Consider the following 25173-nt stretch of genomic DNA (forward strand, 5'->3'; position numbering starts at 1 on the left):
GGAAAATTGATAAAACGCAGATTCAACCTATGGGTATAATTCTCCAATTTCTCCATTTTATTCCTCAGTCCAGTCATACCTTGTCCATAGATCAGGGTATTAGATTTTGAGTCTTTAAGACTTTGTTGAACTTCCTCTACTTTTTTTTCGAGCTCAAAATTCTTTGCCATGTTTTACAGTCTTGCAAAGAATTGTCCACCAAAACCTTATTTCCCATGAAAATCTTCTCCAAGCGAGCTACAGCATCCCAGATAGAATCTAAAGTAACATGGGGAGATTTAACTAGTGGTGTAATTTGCTGCTCACCAATATCCTGCCGCTGGTCAAATTTTTCAGACCTGGAGCTCTCTCCGTGCGTCTCCTCTACACCTCCTACAGCACCTTCAATAACCAGGTGGAGCTCAGAACTCGCTCCCATATTGTCTCCCAGCTCTCTGGTTTATCCTCTTATGCTCCGGATACTATCCTCCTCTGTTGAATAATCCGCAGCGCTAGTCACAGCCTGTGGGTTCAAGCTTGTTCCAGCAGCGTCACCATGCCTGGGTCAGAGGGTGGAAGTCGCTCCTCCGGGCTCAGAGTGACATTGAGCTTGGGTAAGGCCGCCCCTTCGCCAGCACCCGCTCTGGGGATGTACGCTGTTCGGACTACAAATCTCTCCATGGTGGAAAGGGGAAGTGGAGAGGACTTGGAGGGGTAAGTCCTTACTTTCCCCTTTCTCTTACCCATGTTGATATTAGTTCAGCGCTATACAGCAAGAGGAAAATAAGTTCCAAACAGTAGCCTTTCTCAGCGTGGCTACCGGCGAGACGCCATCTTGACTCCAATCTCCTTTCAATTTTAGAAAGTGCCCTCTCGTTCTCCCTTCCTTGGAGAGGGTGAACAACCTGTCTTTATCTACTAAGACTATTCCCTTCAGTATCTTGAATGCTTTGATCATGTCCCCTCTCAATCTCCTCTTTTCAAGGGAGAAGAGACCCAATTTCTCTAATCTCTTGCTGTACAATAACTCATCAAGCCCCTTAACCATTTTAGTCGCTCTTCTCTGGATCCTTTTGAGTAGTACCGTGTCCTTCTTCATGTACGGCGACCAGTGCTGGATGCAGTACTCCAGGTGAGGGTGCACCATGGCCCGGTACAGCAGCATGATAACCTTCTCCTATCTGTTTGTGATCCCCTTCTTTATCATTCTTAGCATTCTGTTCGCCCTTTATGCCGCCACTGCACATTGCTTGGACGGCTTCATTGACTTGTCGATCAGAACTCCCAAGTCCCTTTCCTGGGAGGTCTCTCCAAGTACCACCCCGGACATCCTGTATTTGTGCATGAGATTTTTGTTACCAACATGCATCACTTTACACTTATCCATGTTGGACCTCATCTGCCATGTTGATGCCCATTCCTCGAGCCTGATTATGTCACGTTGTAGATCTTCGCAATCCCTCTGAGTCTTCACTACTCTGAATAATTTGTATAGTCCGCAAATTTAATCACCTCACTCATCGTACCAATATCTAGATCGTTTATAAAGATGTTGAAGAGCACGGGTCCAAGCACCGAGCCCTGCGGCACCCCACTGGTGATGCTCTTCCAGTCCGAGTATTGTCCATTTACCCCCATTCTCTGTTTCCTATAATCCAGCCAGTTTTTAATCAACGTGAGTATTTCACCCTCGATTCCATGGGTCGCAATTTTCCAGAGTAGTCATTCATGTGGAACCTTGTCAAATGCTTTCTGAAAATCCAGATATACAATGTCGACTGTCTGTCTATTTACTCCCTCAAAGAAGTGCAGCAAGTTCGTGAAACATGATCTGCTTTTGCTAAAACTGTGCTGACTGGTCCTCATCAGCCCGTGTCCATCAAGGTGATCAATGATACGGTCCTTTATTAGTGACTCTACCATCTTTGTCAATGTCAGACTCACCGGTCTGTAGTTTCCCAGATCTCCCCTCGAACCTTTCTTGAAGATCAGCGTAACATTTGCCACCTTCCAGTCTTCCGGAATCTTTCCTGATTTGATCGACTGATTGGCTATTAGTCGAAGCACTTCAGCTATGGTCCCTTTCATTTCCTTGATGACCCTTAGATGGATGCCATCCGGTTCCGGGGATTTATCGCTCTTAAGCCTATCAATCTGCCTACATACCTCCTCTAGACTGACCGTCAATCCTGTCAGCTTTTCGTCTTCATTTCCAGCAAATTGCCTGATGGGTTCCGGTATGCTATGTACATCTTCTTCGGTAAATACAGATGCAAAAAATGTGTTCAGTTTGTCGGCGATTCTTTTGTCCTCCTTTAGCGCTCCCTTTATTCAATGGTCATTCAACGTTCCAACCGTTTCCTTCGCGGTACACAGAGGGAGGGACGTGCATATGCTGGACTTTGGGGAGAAGAAATAATGGCTCTAAAACAGAGGAGAGGGAGAGAGATGGTAGACCCTGGGGTGGTGGGGAAGGAGGGAGCGATGCTGGATGAAAGGGTAGTTGAGAGAAGGTGGATCTGTGGATGGAGACGAAAAAAAAAGTAAAGATGCCAGACCTCTGGGAGAGGGAAGGGAAATTGAAGGTGAGGACAGAGATGGAAGATTGATGGTTAGCATGGAGAAAGAAGAAAGAAGGAGTTCCTGGCAAGCAAGTTATCAGAAGACAACCAGAGCTTGGGACCAACAAGATTTGAATAATGACCAGACAACAAAAGGTAGAAAAACTAATTTTATTTTCTATTTTGTGATTACAATATGTCAGATTTGAAACGTTTATCCTGCCAGAGCTGGTGTTAGACTGCGAACATGAGTTAGGATTTAACAGAGAGAGGAAAAGTCTTTTTTGTTTGTTTATTTTGTTTACACCACAGCGCCAGTGTGGTTAGGAGAGGGCAAAGGGAGTGAAGAGGCTATAAAAGGGGTGAAGAGGCTTTAAAATAAACCCACCAGGATGTTTTAAAAAAACACCCAATTGGGCAAGAAAATCGAATCGAATCGAAAAATCGATTCAATAGGCTGAATCGAATTGAAATTTTTTTTCCTGAATCGGGCAGCACTAGTGTACATACACTTGAGTTTGCGGCCTGTTCTTTTCTTGTATTTCCTTCCCTCTTGTGTCCTTTTCATTCTGTCTTGCCTGTGATCCGGTGAGTCTTTCCCTCTATCTTCTTGCATGGTATCCTCCGGGTATACCGGTTCCTGAACCATCGACTCTTTCTTGGTCGACTGTCGGCTTTCCCCTTCTTCCTAGTTTAAAAACTTCTCAACTTCTCTCTTGATGTTGCTTGCAAGTAGCCTCAATCCGTCTCTGCTGAGGTGGAGTCCGTCCTTCCTGTATAGCGTGCTCTTCCCCCAGAACATCGTCCAGTTGCGCACGAAGTGGAATCCTTCCTCACACCATTGATGGCCTCCCCAGGGTAGGAATGGATGGATTCATGCTTTATTTGCGACGGATAGTGGTTGGTTACATGACTGCATTCCGCATGCGCAGCAGTCTGCCGGGGAGAGGGGGAGGTTTGCCCAAATGCGGTGAATTTGGACCATGGAGAGGGTCTTCTAGTGCTTCCTGCCCCTACTCCTGCAAAAATGGTGTCGGGGGGCCCTGGGGAGTGTGCTGGCATTGTTTTGGTCAAACGCAAGTGCAGCTTTGGCTATTTCCCATACAAATCCTCCAACAGGCTAAATCTGATGTGCAGTGCACGGCTACCACCGTGGAGGATGTCTTTTTCCCAGGATTTTGTAGTTGTGCTTCTCAGGCATATTTAATTAAAGCTTTCTGACTGTTTCCATTTCGCCGGGCTTTGTACTGGTCATGGGGATCCCTGCTCCGGTGCATAGGCAGCAGAATGCTTTTTTGTTTGGGGGACCTCAAATCTCTGCCTAGACTCCACCCAAGCCCCACCCCTGACCCCACCCCCATAATAATGATAGTATTAATTGTAATACCATTTTTTCCATTCATTTTTTCATATATACACACACAATATAAATTTATTAACAATACATAATAGTTAAACAAAATTAAACCACACAAAGCACACTGTATGCTTCTCAACATTCATTCCTACCAGAACACCTGGCCTTGGTCACACATGCAGAACACAGATAATAACCCCTATGCAAACACAGGACCACAAATTAAAAGTACTAATATACATAAACGAAACCTTAAGATGCCAGACTCTACATGCATTGTAACACCCGAGAAATAGAAATTAATTAATTTCTTCCTGAACAGTGCAAAATATAGACAGCAGATATAAATTCTCAAAACTGACACATTTCAATCAGTAAATTGAAAATAAAATCATATTCCCTATCTTTGTTGTCTAGTGATCTAATCATCTTTTCCCAATCTCTGGTTGCACTTCTTTCTGTCTGTGTTCTTGTGTTTCCATAGCCTTCTTATCCATTTACTGTTTTTCTCTCCTTCTTCACTTTCTGCTCTACATTCATCTTTGGCGTTAACTTTTAACATTCAACTTTCTTACATTTTTCTGCTTTCTTCTCAAAATCTACTTTTCTGTGTCTTCCCTTCCCATCTATCCATGTGTATCATCTTCTCTCTCTTTCTTCTCCCCTATTCCCATCTATCCCATAAGAAGCATTTCTTATATCTCTCTTCCCTGCCACACCCGTTGCTGTGCACCATCTCCTCCCTCTCTCTTCCCCCTTCCCCTCCATCCCTGTGCACTATCTTCTCCATCTCTCTCCAGTAATCTGACATCAGTCTTCCCCCTTACATCCTCATATGGTCTGGCATCTTTCTCCTCTCCCATGGTCTGGCATCTCTCTACTTCCCTCCCTCTTCCCATGGTCTAACATCTCTCTCCTCTCCTTCCCGCAGTCTGGTATCTCTTTCTTCACTCCTTCCTTTATCTGGTAACTCTCTCCTTCCATCACTCTTCTCCAGAATCTGACATCTCTCACTTCTTTGAGTCATCCCTCCCAGTGTAATATTTTTCTTTTCCTCCCCTTCACCACTCTCATGTCTAACAATTCTCCCTCTTCTTCCTTTCCCCATGTATACCATCTCTCTTTCCCTCCCAGTCCATGCACCTATTACAACAATTTTCTTTTTTCTTCAATCCCCCACTGGCAGCACCCCGCTTTCCCTCACTTCCCAGCACCCCATCCATGCATCATATCCCTGCCTGTGAAACATCTGTTCTTCCCTGTCTCTCCCCAGCCCATGCAGCATCTGTCCTTCCCATCCCCTTCCCAGCCTGAGCAACATCTGTTCTTCCCTGCCTTCCCAATTGACCTCCCATGCCATATCTCTTCCTTTCCAACTATCCTATCCTCCTATTCTATACATCTCCCTCTACACCACCCCCAGGTCCACCATCTCTGCCTTTCTCTTTCCGTCTCCCTTCAAGTATCTCATTCCCCTTTCCTTCACAGCACCCCACTTCCATCTACTCTTTTTCTATCCCTCCAGACCATTGCCCACTAGTTCCCCCGTTTCTGGCCCTAAAAGACTTTCCCCTTCACCCCTCACCTGGCTCGTCTTTGTAACCTATCCTCCATTCTACTTTAAAAAAACAAAAAAAAACAGTCCTGGGGGTTTCCTGGCCCGGCGTGTCCTCCCCCTTCACCTCCACTCATGTTTTTTGTTACAGGGGAATGGTGAAAAACAGTCTGCAGCCTTCATCACCACATTCCTTGTGCCATGGTCCATCCAACCTGAAAAAGGAATTTGCGTCATTGGGGGTGGAACACGGCACAAGGAACCAGGGAGACAGGCCACAGGTTGCATTTCAGAGTTAGTATTGAAGGCGACGTTGTACCGGCACGCTTAGCTGCCCTGTTATCACCCCCCTAACGCCAGCCCTGCAGCTCCGGACTTCCCCACATCTGCTCCCCCCCCCCCCCCCGGGTCGCTATTATTTTAAATGTTATGGCAGCCATGGTGCTGTATCCATCAGATGAGATTTCTAACCTCGGCCTGCCCCGGAACTCTTCATGCTGCTGCATGCTTTTGCTGCTGCTGCTGCTGCTGCTGCTGCATGCTGTTCCCTAGGTGGGAACAGGAAGTCACTGCTGCATGAAGAGTTCCAGGGCAGGCTGATAGCAGAAGTCTCATCTGGTAGACATTGTGCCACAGCTGCCGGAACATTTAAAATAATAGCAATCGGGGAAGGGGGGAGCAGGTGGGGGGAAGTCTAGAGCTGATGGTGCTGCAGGGTCCCGCTGGGAGGAGAGAGTGAGGAAGGAAGGAAGGAAGGAAGAAGAGGAAACGAAGCATCGGCAATTTTTGGGGAGGCCTGATCTCTGTACCACCTCCCCATTCTGACACCTATGCTCAGGTGGACCAGGGTTTGTCTTCTTGCCTTCCTGTTGGGGTGCTGGTACGTAAGGCAGCAGTGTCTGCAGTTGTGCCAGATACATTCCCCAGCACTCTGCTGTTGCAGGGCACCTCAGCGGTGTTCACTGCTATGACTAATCTGGCAGATCTTTGGGATCTGGACCTGTGCAGAGCCAGTGTTTAGGAGGACTCCACTGTGTATATATGTTTTTACACCCACACATCTTGCTGGTTTTCTTTCTGAATTGCTGCAAGGATGGTAACTGCAGCAGAGCAGCAGGTCATTACTGGAGGTTGCCTCTTTTCCTGATCCTTCTGTTCTGGGTCGGATTCTGCCAGATTTCTAGCAGACCCCTAACGGTCCCTTCAAATGTACTCCAGCCCTGGTATAACTTCCTCCCAGGGCAAATGGACTGAATAAGTGCTTTTCTTTGGTGGTGCAGGCTACCAAGTGCACATCCTTCCACAGTGTTGAGTGGGGGGGGGGCGTCCTGAAGGAAATCCAGGACTGACATGTGGTTTTCATCTGCAAGTGTCTGCTTGATTCGACTGTGGCTGTTATCAAAGCGGCGACGGCTGCCTCCTTTGTAGCTTGGGCGCGTCATTCCATGCTGTGCCATGTTCCTGATTCTCGATTTACTTCATCGTTCAAACAAAAGGCTCTAATGACTGGAGGCCAATTCTGGACCTCAAGGCGGTCAATGCGGCACTGAAAATATCCCGGTTCGAAATGGTGCGATCAGTAATAGCGTCAATGCACGGGGGGGGGGGGGGGATTTCTAGCATCCCTAGATCTGATGGAGACATCTCTCTCTACATTCTCATTTTTTTCTAGGCTATTGGAAGTATCTGTGCTTCCATGTCTTGGATTGACATTTCAGTTTGCGGCTCTCCCTTTTGGTTTGATGATGGTGCCCTGGATCTTCATCACAATGATGGTGGTGGTGGCCCATCTTCGCTCCCTGGGTATCCTGGTATGGCTGTATCTGGATGACTGGTTGATCAGAGCTTCCTCACTGTTCAAGGGGCATCTGGCTGTCAGACAGGTGGTGCAATTGCTGCAACGTCTGGGCTGGGTGCTCAATTTCAGGAAGAGTCACCTTGAACCTACCTAAGATTTGGAGTACCTGGGAGTTCAATCTCACATGGGTCAGAACGCTGTGTTTCTACCCGTGTCCCATCAAGAGAAGCCTTCTGGCCACTCTGTTCCTGACAGCGTAGCAGTATTTCCTGGTTCTGGGGACCATGATAACAACAATCATGGTGGTCTCAAGGCCCTGAGTCCATCTGTGTCCACTGCTGGAGTTCTGCTTTTGCGCTGGAATCCACAGCGGGACTCATTACATGCACCCCTGCCCTAGTCGATGGTGGTGTGCATCGGTCTAGCCTGGTGGTTGCGTCCCTTTTCGTTGTCCAGGAGCCTTCCACTCCAGATCTCGGATTGGGTGATCCTGTTGACAGATGTGAGTCTCAAGAGCTGAGGAGCATTGTGCATGTCCTGATGCAGGGCCGATAGTTGCATTCGGAACACAAGTGGTCTATCAATCCCCTGGAACTTGCGGCAATTCAGCTGGCCCTTCTCCAGCTCTAAGGTCATCTCCATCATCGAGCTGTATGTGTGTTCTCAGACAAGGCCACTTCAGTGGCTTTCATCCATAGTAAATAGTAAGGGGGGCATAAAGGGTCCCTCTCTGCGTGTGGAGGCTCAGCTTCTTTTTTGGTGGGCAGAGAGGCATCTTGTGGCACTGTCTGCGATGCAAGTGGCAGGTGTGGATGACATTCAGGTAGTCTTACACATTCGTCAAATATTGGTCCCGGAGAGTGGTCTCTCTTTTAAAGAGTGTTCTCTTGCATAGTGCATCAGTGTGGGTACTTCGTGTTTGACATGGCAATTGCAGTGAACAAGAAGGCCAATCAATTCTACTATCTTCATCGAGAGGTTGGCAGCGCAGGTCTGGATGCTCTGGTTCTTTATGTCTTCCCTCTGTGGCACACGATAAGGCATCTGTTGAGATGGCTAACAGTCCACAAGGGGCTGAGGATCCTGGTGGCTTCCAAATAGCCGAGGAAGCTGAGGTATGCCGACCTGGTTCGGCTCCTTTAGGCAGTTGCTCTGCAGGATGTGGACTGCTTTGGTCTTCAGGCATGGCTCTTGGGTGCACGACATTAATGGGCTGGGGCTCTTCAGTAGTGATGCCACGTGCGCCATCGTAATTGAAAGTCCACAGTGGTGGCCTGTGTGAAGGCTTGGAGGTGTTGCCAACTATGGTGATCCCTCACACCAGAGGATCTTTCTCGGTACAGATGAAATTGAATGAATCAAAAACAAAATTACTCTGGCTCGGCCCAAAATTAGAACACCTGCCCACCCTCTTCACACTACCCTCAGGCACTGCACTGCAGCTTGAGTTCTTAAGCAAGGTCCTTGGCATCATTATCGATTCTTCTCTCTCCGTCAATGACCACCTCAACTCCTTGGCTAAATCATGCTTTTTCAGCCTCCACATGCTGAGGAAAGTAAGATCCTATTTTTGCCAACAACATTTCGCCGTCCTTGTCCAATCCATCATCCTCTCCAAATTAGACTACTGCAATGCCATCTACTTAAGCCTACCAAAAAAAAGTCTTCAAAGACTCCAGCTAATTCAGAATACTGCAGCCAAGTTGATCTTTGCAAATCTGACCATGTCTCCCCACTCCTAGCCAAACTTCACTGGCTCCCAGTGATTTCCAGAATCCATTTCAAATGCTCCTGCCTGGCTTTTAAGATCATTCACGGCATCCTTCCTCCCTTAATCCCACTATCTTATAACTCCTCGAGTCCTGACTCTACCAGACCCGCCCAAAGATATAAATTATCCTTCCCCTCTCTACACGGTATTCGCTATGCAAGCAAACTGGGAAAATCCCTTCTCTTCAGAATCACAGGTCTTTGGAATGGCTTACTACCCCACTGCGGAACCTGGGCTCCCTCCAATTATTCCGCAAGCAACTGAAAACCTGGCTTTTCACTAAAATGTAATTCTATCCCACCTTACTCTTCTCTTCTATATATAAGTTCATGTAACCCTTTTTTTTTTTTCCTTCTCTTCATATATTTTAAGTTCTTGTAAACTGTGCCGAGCTCCACAACATCTGTGGAGATGATGCGGTATATAAACTTAAGGTTTAGTTTAGTTTAGTTTAGTCTTGTCCTGGAGTTTCCACAGGATGGCTTGAAGAAGGGTGGCTTCGCTCTGGGTTCAGCTTGCTGGTCGTTCACGTATAGGCCCTCCTGCACTGAGGGGCTTCTTGGCTATACCTCCAGATGTGGTCTGGTTTCTAAGGGGCGCATTATGACTAAGGCCTTCTTGGCACCTTCCCTGTCTGCCATGGAACCTAAATCTAGTTCTGCGTTCTCTGGCTCATCCACTGAATGTGCCTTTAGAGCAGGCATCTTTGGATCTCACAGTGCATACAATCTTCCTTGTGATGATGACCTCAGCCCGGGAAGTTTCGGAGTTTCAGGATTTGTCCAGCAGGGATCCTTTTCTACATTTTGCAGATTCTGCATTGCTGCTGCATACCGTTCCTTCCTTTCTTATGAAAGTGGTTTCCACTTTCCATGTGCCTCAGGAAATCTTGCTTCTTGCATTCCAGGACCGGGTGCTGCAGTCCCTAGCCATGCGTAGTCTTTTGGTGTGGTATTTGAAAGTTGCCAACAAGTTTCATCTCTCTCTCTGACCGTCTGTTTGTTCTGGCGGGTCCTGCCCACAAAGGTAAGCCAGCCTCTAAGGCTACCATTTCCAGGTGGCTTTACATGGCTATTTCCACGGCTTGTATGGCGTGCCAGCTGGCCAGAAGGAGTAGGCATCCATCTGGTCATCCATCTAAATTAAGGTAAGAGGGAGAATTTGCTGGGTGTTGGAGGCAGGGGGGTGTTGCATGGCAGCGGGAGAGAATGGGCATCTCTCCCACTGCTGGTGAGGATTGTTTGGCGGTGAGAGAGAGTAGGCATCTCTCCCACTGCAGGGGATGGTGGTGTTGCATGGCAGCGGGAGGGAATGGGCATCTCTACGGCTGTTGTTGTGTTTTTCATACGGCTTGTATGGCGGCAGGGACAAAGCCCCCCCCCCCTAGGGGTGCAGGCTCATTCAACCAGAGGAGTTTCCTTTTCTTGGACACAGTCAGTCACTGTGTCTTTGGATGAGATTTGTAGGGCTGCTACATGGTCCTCTTTGCCCACCTTCACCAAAGTTTACAGGATCAATCTGGCGGCCAAGCAGGATACCATTTTTGGTTCCTCTGTGTTGGCAGCAGGCTCATCAGTCCCACCCTGACTTTCAGGGCTGCTCTCATACGTCCCACCCCTTTCTGGCAGTGCAGGCTGTATCTCCTCTTAGCACTGTTTTGGCATTCAGGTTTTCATTGTTTCATAACCTGTTATTTTGTTTTGCATTGTTATTGCATTTGTTTATGTTTTATTAACATTTGATATACCGCTTACGCATATTACAGATCTAAGCGGTTTACAATGAGCAGAATTAATTATATGAGCAGAATTAATGTGCTTGTCTGGGAGTTCCCCGTTCCTCTCTCTCTCTCTCGTTTGTTATCCTCTACAAATGTTCCTGGCTGCTTAAAGACTGATTGTGATATCCAGGAGCATGCTCAGTGGTAAGGTGTGAGAGAGAGGGAATAAAAGCTTCAAATGTTTGAGGCTTCCTACAGATCTCTGGTGGGAGGAGGCAAACAACCCACTGGTCCCGGAATAAAGTGAAGATTTTCAAGAAAGAAGATTAGCAAAGTAAGAACCTAATCTTTCGTTAAGGTTTTCATTAATGCTGTCCAATTCAGGAAAAAAAGTCTCGATTCGATTCAGCCTATTGAATCGATTTTTCAATTCGATTCAATTTTCCTGCCTAATTGGGTGGTTTTTTTTCCAAACATCCTGGTGGGTTTATTTTATTGCTTCTTCACCCCCTTTTCCCTCTCCTACCCACACTGGTCCTGTGGTGTAAACAAAATAAACAAACAAAAAATACTTTTCCGCTCTCTGTTAAATCCTAGCTCAAGTTCGCGGTCCAACACAAGCTCTGGAAGGATACACATTTCAAATCTGACACATTGTAATCACAAAACAGAAAATAAAATTATTTTTCCTACCTTTTCATGTCTGGTTATTTTTCAAATCATGTTGGTCCCATGTTGGTCTGGTTGTCTTCTGATCAGGCTCTCCTTCTTTCTTTGTGCTATCCATCCATCTTCCATCTCTGTCCTCCCCTTCTGTTTCCCTTTCCTCCCCTGAGGCTGGCATCTTTCTTTTTTTTTTTTATTTCTATCCCCCTGCAGCTGCAGCGATGGACCCCACCATCCACAGATCCACCATTTCTCCTTTTCTCAACTACCCTTTCATCCAGCATCTCTCTTCTGTGTCCCTGTCCCTATTCTTTTTTCCAGTACTGTCCCCCTTGTGTTCCTGTTCCTATGCTCCTTCCATGCCCAGCATCTTATCTCTCCCCATATCCAGCTTCTTCTTTCTCTTTTCCTTACCTCTTGTATCCCCTTCCCCAGGTACAGGCTTTCTCCTACTATCTCTCCTGCCATCCTGCACCCTGCCCACCTACTTTGGAGCAGTATCTGTCCCTCTTGTACTCTTCCCCTTCTGGTCTTGCATTTCTTCTCCCTCTCTTTTTAGTTCAGCACCTCTCCTTTGCTTTCCTCCCCTTCATTTTGGTTTGGTCTCTCTCTTCCCTTCACCCCAGGTCTGGCATCTCCCCTCCCCTCTCTTATTCCTTCCTCCTCCTCCCTCTGCACAGGCCTGCCTCCCCACCACGAAGGAACTCCTCCTCCTCTTCCCTCTGCATAGACCTGCCTCCCTGCCATGAAGGCACTCTTCGGCCTGCTCCCCGCCTTCCCCCGCAAAGGCCTGCCTCCCTGCCGTGAAGGCACTCTTCAGCCTGCTCCCCCCACAAAGGCCTGCCCCCCTGCCGTGAAGGCACTCTTCGGCCTGCTCTCCGCCGAATACCTGCTCCCCCCACAAAGACCTGCCCCACCTGACGTGAAGGCACTCTTCGGCCTGCTCCCCGCCCTCCCCCTGCAAAGGCCTGCCCCCCTGCCGTGAAGGCACTCTTCAGCCTGCTCCCCGCTCTGAAGACCTGCTCCCCCACAAAGGCCTGCCCCCCTGCCATGAAGGCACTCTTCGGTCTGCTCCCAGCCTAATGCCTGCTCCCCCCGCAAAGGCCTGTCTCCCCTGCTGTGAAGGCACTCTTCAGCCTGCTCCCCGCTGCGAACGCCTGCTCCACTCGCAAGCCTTTATCTTCCCCCAGCTTCCCCACTCTTACCTTTAGGCTAACATGGCAGCCTGCAGGCTCATTAATGTTATAGCGATCCCTGCAGCTGCCCGTCGTCCTTAGTGGCATGTTCTCTCTGCTGCGATCCTATCCCTGACATTAGAGCAGAGGCAGGACATAGCAGAGAGAACGTGCCGCTGAGGACAACGGGCAGCTGAAGGAATCGCTATAACACCAACGAGCCTGCAGGCTTCCATGTTAGCCTTAGGGAGGTAAGAGCGGGGAAGCTGGAGGAGGCCTTTCTGACTGACTCTTCCCCCTCAAGCAGGAGCGGCAGCGGATGGCCAACAAGAGGCAGTGCTGCAACTCCTGCTTTAGGAAAGCACAGGGGAAGGGTCGGTCATTGAATCGGGAGGCCGATTTTTTTGAAAATTGAATCGATTTGAATCGATTCACTTGATTCGAATCGGTGAATCGATTCGAATTGTGAATCGGGCAGCACTACTTTACATACCTATATAGGGCTCTGGAAAGGATCTACATATATATTAGCATACCTTCCCCCACCATTACATATTAAAGTAGGAGGAACTTTCAAAGTCTTAAAACAGAAGCATTAAATACAATTGTATTAAATACAAATACAAATACAAATACAAATATATTAAATACAAATTGTATTAAATACAAATCAGGACAAAAATATAATGAAAGTTCTTAACAGTTATCAACTGCAATTAGTATCATTTCTATTCCAAAACTTGCTTTGTATTATTATGGCTATTACAATGCTGAATTAGAATATCTAATACAAATGCATTTACTTTACTAATTACAGGTGTGAACGCATTCCTCCTTGTGGGTTTGGAAAAGGTGCCAAAGTTTGAGGATATGATGAAATTGGAGTTTGGACGGGGTTTTACCTATAAAAATCCTTTGCGACTTAACCTATTGGATTTAGATTATGAGATTGCAGAGGAAATTGTAAGTCATTCAGCTCCTTGCATTTTCTTTGACAATTCTGTATTAAATACTGTAATAGAATGATATTGACATAGCATGAAGATTAGAAAGCATGATTTCATGAGTGGAAATGAGAACATTTCTATAAAGGCATTTGTATTTTCCAATGCAATGATATAGTAAATATCAACAACATATCACAAAACCAAGTATTGCATACTAAGTCCAAAAGAGATGCACTTAGATTTGCCCAATACAATTCCAAAACACAAAAGATCTGATCTACCAGTAAAAGCTCTTAAATAGGAAAAAAATTCAGAAGCCTCTGAGTCATACACACAGACTCTCTAAAGACTCAAGACTCAAATCACTGGTCTTCAAAAACATCCTAAGAATTTGATTTTTTTTTTTTAGTGAATGCTTGTGCCCAATATAGTGCTTACAATGTTAATTTCAAAAGGCAATTATCTTATTGTGTTTCAGCATGTGATAAGATGAATGTGGCTCCTCATGCACAATGCAGCAGAGCTGATGCAGCACATACCTATAAACCCCTGAAGAAGCCATAAAAATTGGTGAAATGGACCTCATTGGGACACAAGTGCCTTTGAAGCCAATATTTAAATTATTTTGGAGATAAGATATAAATATGTTTTGAGTCAACATTTTGGGACACAATATTTTTGAGCTAGCATCTAGATTGTTTGGGATATGAGGAGCAGCTGGCCAAGATGGCCACAGACTGTTAGTACTCCAAGATATCTCATCGGGACTCCCATCCTCTGCTTTAAATTGGTGACAGCAAACAGGTTGAGGAACTTTTTACTTTGTCCTACCATGGAGAAGAACTTTGAAATCGCTGTGGATGAGCAGAGCCAGGAGGCATTTCTTGAGATGATTTCTGGAGGCCTGGTGGCATGCAGGGTTGGGGATCAGTGAGGCTTGCGTCAGAGCAGTGCAACCTCTGTGTACTGTGGTGTTTGGATCAGTCAGCTTGGGGAGCAGAGAATGATATTGGGTGTGGTAAGTCCTGGAGAAAAGAACAATCCCCTCCCCTTGCTTACCCCGGAAGATGATGGAACCTGTACTGACCTGCTTCAGGGAATCTGTGGCAGTGCCGGTCATTTCTGTGAGCAGTGAGAGAAATGTAGCACAGGTGTGGCAGCAGTGAACAATAGCCTGGTGGTGGCTAGAGAAAGAATTTGAGGCATGCATCATTCTGTTGGAACTTGCTTTGGGGTGCCTTAGTTGGGTACACGCTGTTACTGGTTGGGGCTCCTGTGCTGCTTAGAGACAGTACATCTCATCTCATGGCTTGTAAGCTCCCCTGGGATGGGCAAGAAACCCCACCACCACCACCTCGGACACCAGGATAGTTGACGCTGCTAGCTCCCTAGGTACTTCTGTAGGTTTTCTGTGGGCCTCTGAAATCTTACAATTGGCTGCCTTTATGAACAAAAATTTGGGGGAACAAATTTCAGACATTGACAAAATGGAGTCAGTGGAAAGTAATCTGGAAAATTTAAAGGTGGACTTTGGTGTCTTTCGGTTTAGATTGACTGACTGATATAGAAGATGCAACACAGATAATGGATACAGCCAACCAGGAACTTAAGGCAGGAGTGGCTACCTTGGAGGAAAAAATAGATCTGGAAAACTGCTCATGGCGTAATAACCTCCATGTGATTGGAATTCCAAAAACTGTTAAGGATGCTGAGCTGCGGGATTTCTGGAAGCTTTGTTTCCTAAGGCACTGGAACTAATGGACATATGGGTCCTTTTTATATTGAATGTACGCACAGTCTTGGATTAAAATAACCTGGGGACCAACATCCCAGGGTGATCATATTGCAATTGCTGAATTTTGCCCACAAAACTATGATTTTGTAGTCCCTCAGGGCTAGGAAACATCTGGAATATAATGGCTTTGCTTTCAGGATTACTCCCTAAAAATATCTGCTAAGTGGTGGGAGTTTGCATTGCTATGCTCCAACCTGTTTCATCACAAAGTGAAGTTCACACTTTTGTACACTGGAAACTTAGGCCTAGATTTTCAAAAAAATGCGTTTTTTTTTAGTTCAATAATTTTTATTGGTATTTTGTAATATTTAACATAGGTATCAAGTGAAAAAAATACAATATATATATTGTTATAACAACAATAATAGAAGGAAATGAATGGAAGGAAGGAAATGAATCTGCCACAATTATTAACAATAGATGCATAATGCAGAAAAGGTTTCATGGTTTTTAGTAGGGCATTACAGAAATCTCCAGTATATTGGTCCAAATTGTTTCAAAGGTTCACAGTGTTCTATTCTTGATGGCTGTAGTTCTTTCATATTTAGCCATAAGACATAATACATTCCACGACATGTTGTAAGTGACAACCAAGGTATCCTTCCAATGTTGTAATATAAGCTTGACTGCTAGTTGCGTTTAGCCGCGGGTAACCCGCCAAAATGGGGAATGAAAAATAGCAGCCTCTGCGGGGACGGGGACAAGGCCATTCACTGCCCTGTGGAGTGGTGAATGGTCTTGTCACCGCAGTGAGGCATCAAGGATTGCGCAGTCCCCGCAGCCCCCACACCGGCTCGATCGTTTAACCAGCTTCCTCTCTCCACCTCACCTTAGTTTGCCGGCTTTCTTTTTTGGCGAGCGGCACACTTTCAAAGAGCCGCACAATGCGCTGGCTGCTCAGTATTCAATCTTCTGCTCTGACCCAAACCGGAAACAGGAAGTTGCAGCAGAGCAGAAGATTAAACTTTGAGCAGCCGCACATGCGCGGCTCTTTGAAAGTGTGCCGGTCGCCGAAAAAGAAAGTCGGCAAATTAAGGTGAGGTGGAGAGAGGAAGCTGGTTAAACGATCGAGCCGCCGTGCGGGTGGGGCTGCAGGGACCGCGTGTTCCCGGCTCACACAATGGAAGGAGGAAGTGAAAGGGAAAAAGTTATCTCTTCCCTTGGAAATAGATTCTGAAGTGACCTCATCAAAGAAGCCCAGCACCAAATGTACAAGAAATCCCTTAAACAATGTCAAAGAGCCAAAAGAGAAAACTGCTACTGCCGTGAGACTCCATTCTTGAAGGAATCAACTTGAAATCACAGTTCAAGAGACAGGAAAAGGTTAAATGCCTCTTGGAATCCTCAGCCACAACACAAACCAAATTGTGAATGAAATCAGAGCAGGACAGTAAGAATTATAAAATTGATGTCTAATGCTGAGGCATTAGAAATAATGCCTCAGCAATACAAATTTCAGAAGTTCTATTTGCTCATGGTAAGGGAGAAGAGAGACTGCTAGTGATGGTGGGGGGACTGATAGAAGATATGAAAGAAGGGTGATAGAAAGGAACAGATGGTAAAGGAGGGAGGGAAGGGTGGCGGTGGAAAGGAATAGAACAGACATTGAAAAAGGGTAGAGAGGAACATACCCTGAAGGGAAATGTGGAAGGCAGAGTGGGGAGAAGACGCTGGAAGGGAAGAAGACAGATGCCAAACTATGGGGGAGCGGAGGGAAGAAGATGGGTGCTAGACCAATTGTGGGAGGGGGTGAAGGGAGAGGCACAGTAACAGCAAATGGAAGACGCAGAGTGAAGACACACAGTGGATGAAAGGAATTGAATGAGAAGATGTGGAAAGCAGAAACCAGACAACAAAGGTAGAAAAAAAATTCTATTTATTTACTTATTTTTTGCTTTAGGATAAAGTAGTATATTAGTTGTGTTGATAAAAATTTTTAAACAAAGCCCTGCCAGCTGAACATCTCTTTCTCTAGTTCAGCAGCCAGAACTTTGATTTATAAGAAAGGAATAAGCTAAGGGGATGGTGGCGGGGCGGTGAAAGGGATGGCGGTGATGGTGACGGGGCGGTGAAGGGAACGGCAGTGACGGGGCGGTGCAGAGGATGGTGGGCCGGGGACGGTGCAGTGACGGGGACAGATTTTTCCCCCATGTCATTCTCTATTGCAACATTAAAGTCAGTAACTTATTCTTTTCAGGAGACAAAGGGGATTGTAAGCCATTACTGCCAAGAATTGCAATAGCACATGCGATGGTGAAAAGTAGAGCTGACAGTTTTCCAAATTTGATGCCAAAGGGTTGAATAACAGGGCATAAAAATAATAAGTGCATGAAAGTGCCATTTTCTTTATCACAGAATCAGCAGAGTACATTTTCGCTCTTTTAAAATTTAGCCAGTTTGCAAGGTGTCCATATGGATTGATGTAGTATAAAAAACATAGTTTGATGTAATGTAGCAGATTTAGATGTCTTAAAAACTAAGACCAGATACGTTCCCAGTCACTATCTGTTAGTTGAAGCTGAAGATCAAATTCCTTGGTACTTTCAGTGCCTGAGGGATGCATATATCTGTTTAATTGTAAAAATTTGTACCATTTCGACGCTGAGCCTTTGCAATTGGTGTACTAAGGCAAGGAATGATAGAAGAGTATTTGCAAAATTTTCTTTTTTCATAATTGATGATATACAGCATACTAATTGGACCCATCTAATATGTTGAGATCTAGGTAATCTGAATTTCTGACACAGTAGCACAAAGGGAATCTAGCAGTTATCAGTTCTGAGATGTTGTATTATCCATATATCACATTTTTGCCATTCGATCCAGCTGACAACCTTGTTGTGTATTTTAAAATTAACATTGTTCCATAGTGGAGCAGAAATAGAGTTTAGCCATTTCGTCGATAAAAATGTTTCTATTAAGATAGTAGTTTGTCTGGCACTTTGAAGTATTAAGTCATATATTTGTGATTTGCTTAATTGTACAAAGGGTAGATATATAAGTGGATGATGATCCCATTTTTATAATACCAGTAGGTCCATATAGGTGTAGATGAGTCTGCCAATGACATAAACCATCTTGAGTTTTGCTTGAGCATGTAAGCTACATGATATTCATACAGGTTTGGAAAATTCATTCCACCATGTTCTTTAGTGGTTTTTAATTTGTCCAGAGCAATCTGAGCCATTTTGTTTCTCCAAAGAAAAATTGTTAATATTTTTTCCAAAGCTTGATAGACATTAACTGGGAATAAAAAGGGTATCATACTGAGTAAATAATTTAGTTTTGGTGTTATCATCATTTTTATAGTATGAAGATGACCCCACCACGTTTTGGATAAGGTTGGTTTGATTCAATAACAGAGTCTCTTCAATAGTAGAGCCAAAAAGTATACCTATGTACTTGTTTAGTATTTTTCCTAATAAAGTTATATTGACTAATCTCACATTTGACTGAAGGACAATTCAATGGAAGTATTTCCGTTTTGGTTTGATTCATTTTATATCTGGAAAGTGATGAAAATTGTTTGATGTTTTCCAGTATGAAAGGAATGGAGGAAGGAGTGGTGTAGATGAGAACGTTATCTCCATAAGCAGAGTATTTTACTTCAACTGCTCCATACAGATAACCTTGAATAAGTTTATTATTTTTGATGCCTATTAACAGAGGTTCCAAAGCAAGATTGAATAATAGCGGCGACAGAGGACATCCTTGTCTAGTTCCCCTCGTCAGTTGAAAAGGTGCAGACAATGAGTTGTTTATTTGTATTCTTGTAGTGGGATCAGAGTAAAGAATCTTAATGAGATGAATTGCGTCCTGTGAAAAACCAAACCATTCCAGTGTACAGAGTAGAAAAGGCCTTTCTACTTGACTGAATGCCTTTTCAGCATCTAGACCAGGGGTGCCCACACTTTTTGGGCATGCAAGCTACTTTTAAAATGACCAAGTTAAAATGATCTACCAACAATAAAATTTTTTAAAAAACATAAAGCACATTGTACGCAGAGAAAATGTTAATTATCATTTATATTCCGGGATTTTAAAGAGGTCAAGGTAGATGACTCTATGCACTTTCACCTCAGTAACAACCATACAAAAACAGACAAATATACCCCCCTCCCTTTTTACTAAACCACGATAGCAGTTTTTAGCGCTGGGAGCTGCGCTAAATTTCCCGCACTGCTCTCAACGCTCATAGGCTCCCTGTGCTAAAAAACGCTATTGCAGTTTAGTAAAAGGGAGCCATAGTGCAAAATATAGACAGCAGATATAAATTCTCAAAATGGACACATTTTGATCACTAAATTGAAAATAAAATCATTTTTCCTACCTTTGTTGTTTGTTGATTTCATGAGTCTCTGGTTGCAGTTTCTTCTTCTGACTGTGCATCCAATCTTTCTTCTCTTCTTTCAGCTCGTATGCTTCCTCTCCTCCAGACCTCATTCCCTCCCCCAACTTTTTCTTCCTCTCTCCCTGCCCTTTCTTTCTCCCTGCCTCCCTTTCTTTTTTTTTTCTCTCTTCATGCCTCCTTTCCTTCCTAATCAATTCCATGGCCTGGCATCTGTCTCCTTTCCTTCTCTTCTATCTCTTCCTCCCCCGCTATGCTCCGGCATCTCCTCTCCTTCCTTTCTCTCTGGTCTGGCATCTGTCTCCTTAATTTCCCTTCTCTCCTCCCATGCCCCGGCATCTTTCTGCTCTCCTCTTCTATCTATCTCTCCCTCCCCCCTCCATTATCTGGAATTTTCTCTCCTTCCTTGCCCCTGGTCTGGCATCTGTCTCCTTCCCTTCTCTCTCCTTTCATGATCTGGTTTCTCTTTTCCTTCCCTTCTCTCAGAAGCCCATGGCATTTACTGTGCTTCTGCTGCTGCCTCGGTGTTTGGTAGCCAGGCTGGAGGTAAAGGGCAGCATCACCCCACGTTACAAGGTCCAGTTTGGACCTCTCAGACTTGCCTACTAGTGGCCAAGCAATATAGATGCATTATAATATTTTTTGTTTTATTTTTAATCCCTACTTGCCCTGCCTTCTGGAGAAGCCCCAGTGAAGGAACGGGACACAGCTGGAGAGGGTGACAGAAAAGTTGGTGGGGAGAGTGGCACTCATCCTTTTATGTTCAGCGGTTCTCTCCTTGGGGGTGGACACGAGAAGAAACTTTACACAGGGGGGGGAAGCCGACACTCAGAGCAGGGCTGCCGCATCCTGCCCCTTCGACAGTCCAGATACATGCCGCTGTGGCCGCACGGGACCCATCTGCGGCTGCAGCCAGTTACCGAGAGTGTCGTGTTCCGAGGCCAGAGTTTGCAGGATGCGTAGTTCCTGTTTCAGAGCACGCATTGTTATAGGAACTGAACCCAGGGGGGGAGGGGGGCCTCTAACATTGCACGCGACGGTTTCCCTTTTCTTCCGGCTTCCCTTCTTTTCTGAAACAGGAATGACATAACTTCCTGTTTCGAAGAAGAAAAGCCAGCGCACGCAGTGTTAAAGCCCCTGAGTTCAGTTCGCTTGTGGGCAAGAGATCAGGCAGTCGGGGAGAGGAAAGCTGATCGGCCAGTAGATTGTGAAGACAATGCGAGTCGATCACGGAGCCCAGGATTGACTCACTTTGCCTTGGCGATCTACCGGTCGATCGCAATCGACCTATTGGGCACCCCTGATCTAGACCATTGGCCACATATGGAGTGTTTGAGTTTGAGATATGACTTAATATATTGAAGAAGATTCTAGTGTTACCACTGGATGATCTTTTTGCATAAAGCCCAATCTGTTCATTAGAGATTAATTTAGGCAGTATGTTCCTCAACCTCAGAGCCAGCAGTTTAGCATTTTGGCATCAATGTTGATCATTGAAAGAGGTCCAGGCTGTGAATGCATGGTTGAGGAGATGGTGCCAGGAGGAGGGCTTCCACTTTGTGAGGAACTGGACGTCCTTCTGGGGAAAGAGCAAGCTCTACCGGCGGGACGGCCTGCACCTGAGCACAGCAGGAACTAGACTACTGGCAGCCAATGTGAGGAAGGAGATCGAGAGGGCTTTAAACTGAGGAGAGGGGGAAAGCCGACAGCTGATCTGATGTTGACGCTTCGGACAACAGTATCCAGAACAGATGCTGAACGGGCTGACTGCAGGGAGGAAGCAGAGGGACCGGAGGATCTTATGATCAGACAGCGAGGGAAACATCAGGTAAAGGGAGCTTGCTGGGAGAAGACTAAGGGGCATGGAGACACAGGGGGACTGGGTGGCATGAGGGCGAAAGCTGAGGGCAATATAGAGGTACCACAAGGCGAGGGGGATCAAACAGAGGCTCAAGGGATGATAGCCCAGGAGGGGGCCGGTAGGGCTAGAAAACCCAAAAAAAAAAAAAAAAAAAAAAAAAACAATTTAAAAAAGTGGAAAAGCGGGAAGTGGGATGGCGGGAATGTGGGAAAGCTGAAAGCTAAGAGGGTAAAGGCTGAGGGCAAAGCAGAAGCAGCAAGGGAACGGGAGAACATGACTGAAATCCAAGGGCAGGCAGCCCAGGTAAATGCAGAGGTGGAGGAAAAATGACGGGACCTACGGGACCTGCGGTGCTTATACGCAAATGCAAGAAGCCTCATGGCCAAGATGGGTGAACTAGAAGTCGTGGCCAAGGGGGAGGACCTAGATATAATTGGAATTGCAGAAACCTGGTGGACAGAGGAAAATCAATGGGATGTGGCGCTGCCGGGGTACAAGCTCTACAGGAGGGACAGGACCCACAAGAAGGGGGGAGGCATAGCACTATATATAAAGGACTCTATCCACTCGGTCGGGATGGATATGGCAACGAAGGCAGAGGGGCTGGAATCGCTATGGGTCAAATTGCCGGGAAACAAGGGTGCAGGCATAAAACTGGGGCTGTACTATCGCCCACCTGGTACGCCAGAAGGAGTCGGACACGACTTGGAAGCGGAATTGAGACAGGAATGCAGGACTGGAAGTGTAACAGTGATGGGGGACTTCAACTAACCGGGAATAGACTGGAGTATGGGTCACTCCAACTGCACTAGGGAAACAGGATTTGTAGAAGCTGTGAGGGACTGCTTCATGGAGCAACTAGTCAAAGAACCGACGCGAGGGGGTGCTGCTCTTGACCTCATCCTAAACGGATTAGGGGGGCCTGCAAGAGGGGTAGAAGTGGGAGGACCACTAGGCAACAGTGATCACAACGCGATCAGATTCACATTAGAAAGGGGGACACCCATAGTAAGGAGGACCGCAACAACTGCACTCAACTTCAAGAAAGGGAACTTTGTTGCTATGAGGGAAATGGTGGGGAGGAAGCTCAGAAACATCTTTAGGATGGAGACTGTGGGAAGCGCCTGGACCCTATTCAGGGACACCCTGCAGGAAGCACAAAGAATGTACGTCCCCAGTTTCAGGAAAGGCTGCAAGAACAAGCGATCAAAGGACCCGGTTTGGATGTCAACTGAAGTAAAGAGGGCAATAAATGACAAAAAAGTATCCTTCCGGAGATGGAAAAAGGACCCAACGGAGGAAAATCACCAGGCGCACAGGAAATGCCAAAAGGAATGCCACCAAGAGGTTAGAAAAGCGAAAGGGGAATACGAAGAGGGGCTGGCCAGGGAGACGAAAAACTTCAAGGCATTCTTCAGTTACGTAAAGGGGAAGCGACCAGCGAGAGAGGAGGTGGGGCTGTTGGACGATGGGGATAGGAAGGGAGTGATTAAGGAGGATAAAGAGGTAGCTGAGAGGTTGAACACGTTCTTCTCGTCGGTTTTCACGAGCGAAGACACATCTAATATACCGGACTCAGAGGAGCTCATGAGTGGGGAACAGGCCGAAAAATTGGAGCACATAGAGGTAAATAAGGAGGATGTCCTCAAACAGATAGACAGGTTAAAATGCGGTAAATCACCGGGCCCAGACGGGATCCACCCAAGGGTTCTGAAGGAACTAAGACAAGAAATAGCGGGCACAATCCAGCATGTTTGCAACCTATCCTTGAAAACTGGTGAGGTACCAGAGGACTGGAAATTGGCGAATGTCACACCTATCTTCAAGAAGGGATCGAGGGGTGACCCCGGGAACTACAGGCCGGTGATCCTGACTTCAATTATAGGGAAGATGGTGGAAGCTATGATCAAGGACGGCATTTGCGAGCACATCGAGAGGAATGGCCTACTGAGAACAAGCCAGCACGGATTCTGTAAGGGAAGGTCGTGCCTAACGAACCTTCTGTACTTCTTTGAGGGAATAAGCAGTCGGGTGGACAATGGGGAACCCATAGACATCATTTACCTCAATTTTCAAAAGGCTTTCGACAAGGTGCCACATGAAAGGCTGCTTAGGAAGCTGTGGAACCACGGGGTGGGAGGGGATGTGCACAGATGGATCAAGCACTGGTTGTCGGGTAGACTGCAGAGGGTCGGAGTGAAGGGCCAATATTCTGACTGGCGGGGAGTCACAAGCGGTGTGCCACAGGGATCGGTGCTGGGGCCGTTACTCTTCAACATATTTATCAATGACCTGGAAAAGGAGGCAAAGTGCGAGGTTATAAAATTTGCAGACGATACCAAACTGTGCGGTAGAGTTAGGTCCAGGGAGGAGTGTGAGGACCTGCAAAGGGACCTGGACAAGCTGGAAGACTGGGCAAACAAATGGAAAATGCGCTTTAACGTGGAAAAATGCAAGGTCATGCATATAGGGAAAAAGAACCCGTTGTTCAACTACAAATTGGGGGGGGCATTGTTGGGAGACAGCAGACTTGAGAGAGACTTGGGTGTGCTGGTGGATGCATCACTGAAGCCATCTGCACAGTGCGCAGCAGCCTCGAAAAAAGCCAACAGGATGCTGGGCATCATAAAGAGGGGCATAACAACCAGGACGCAGGAAGTCATCATGCCATTGTATCGAGCGATGGTGCGTCCACATCTGGAATACTGCGTTCAGTATTGGTCGCCACACCTCAAGAAGGACATGGCGGTACTTGAGAGAGTCCAAAGGAGAGCAACGAAACTGGTAAAAGGGCTGGAACACTGCCCATACGCCGAGAGGTTGGATAGGCTGGGGCTCTTCTCTCTGGAAAAAAGGAGGCTCAGGGGAGATATGATAGAGACCTTCAAGATCATGAGGGGCATAGAGAGGGTGGATAAGGACAGATTCTTCAGACTGAAGGGGACAACAAGTACGGGGGCATTCGGAGAAACTGAAGGGAGATAGGTTCAAAACAAATGCAAGGAAGTTTTTTTTCACCCAAAGGGTCGTGGACACTTGGAATGCGCTACCGGAGGAAGTGATCAGGCAGAGTACGGTACAGGGATTCAAACAGGGATTGGACGGATTCCTGAGGGATAAAGGGATCGTGGGATACTGAGGGAGGAGCTGGGATGTAACAAAAGTATAGAAAGCTAACCAGGTAATAAGTATAGAAACCCAACAGGTCGTGCATGTGCAAGACCGGAGGGTTAGGACTACGATGGGAAGATAGGACTTCAATGAGAAACCAAGGTGGCAAGGGAGCCCCTTCTGGTGATTCAGTCAGGTCGTGACCTGTTTGGGCCGCCGCGGGAGCGGACTGCCGGGCAGGATGGACCTATGGTCTGACCCGGCGGAGGCACTGCTTATGTTCTTATGTCTATAATTTTGTACCAACTGCTGGTCTTTTCCAGGTTTGGGCAGGATGATGATGGTCACTTCCGTAAATGAGCCTCTCACTTCCTTTTATAATTACTTGTTAACAACAAATGATGTAAGTTTGGGAACTATTAGAGATTTGAATGCTAAGTAAAACTCAACTGGTATGCCATCTGGTCTAGGCATTTTGTTCTTAGCCATATTAAATAACACCTCAAGCGTCTTACTTTCTGTGATAGGC

The 25173-nt window shown here is 46.3% G+C and overlaps 1 protein-coding gene across 7 annotated transcripts in view; it reads left to right on the forward strand.

The window, feature by feature from the left end:
• The window catches only part of COL6A3 (collagen type VI alpha 3 chain), a 1265605-nt gene that overhangs the window by 398272 nt on the left and 842160 nt on the right, over positions 1–25173 (forward strand). For all 7 annotated transcript variants that reach the window (XM_033946673.1, XM_033946674.1, XM_033946675.1 and 4 more), the window contains one exon: positions 13400–13545. In XM_033946673.1, coding sequence (XP_033802564.1) covers positions 13400–13545 — 146 coding nt within the window. The remainder of the gene's footprint in view (positions 1–13399; positions 13546–25173) is intronic.

Source organism: Geotrypetes seraphini, chromosome 5 (assembly GCF_902459505.1).
Source record: "Geotrypetes seraphini chromosome 5, aGeoSer1.1, whole genome shotgun sequence".
NCBI classification, from domain to species: Eukaryota; Metazoa; Chordata; class Amphibia; order Gymnophiona; family Dermophiidae; genus Geotrypetes; species Geotrypetes seraphini.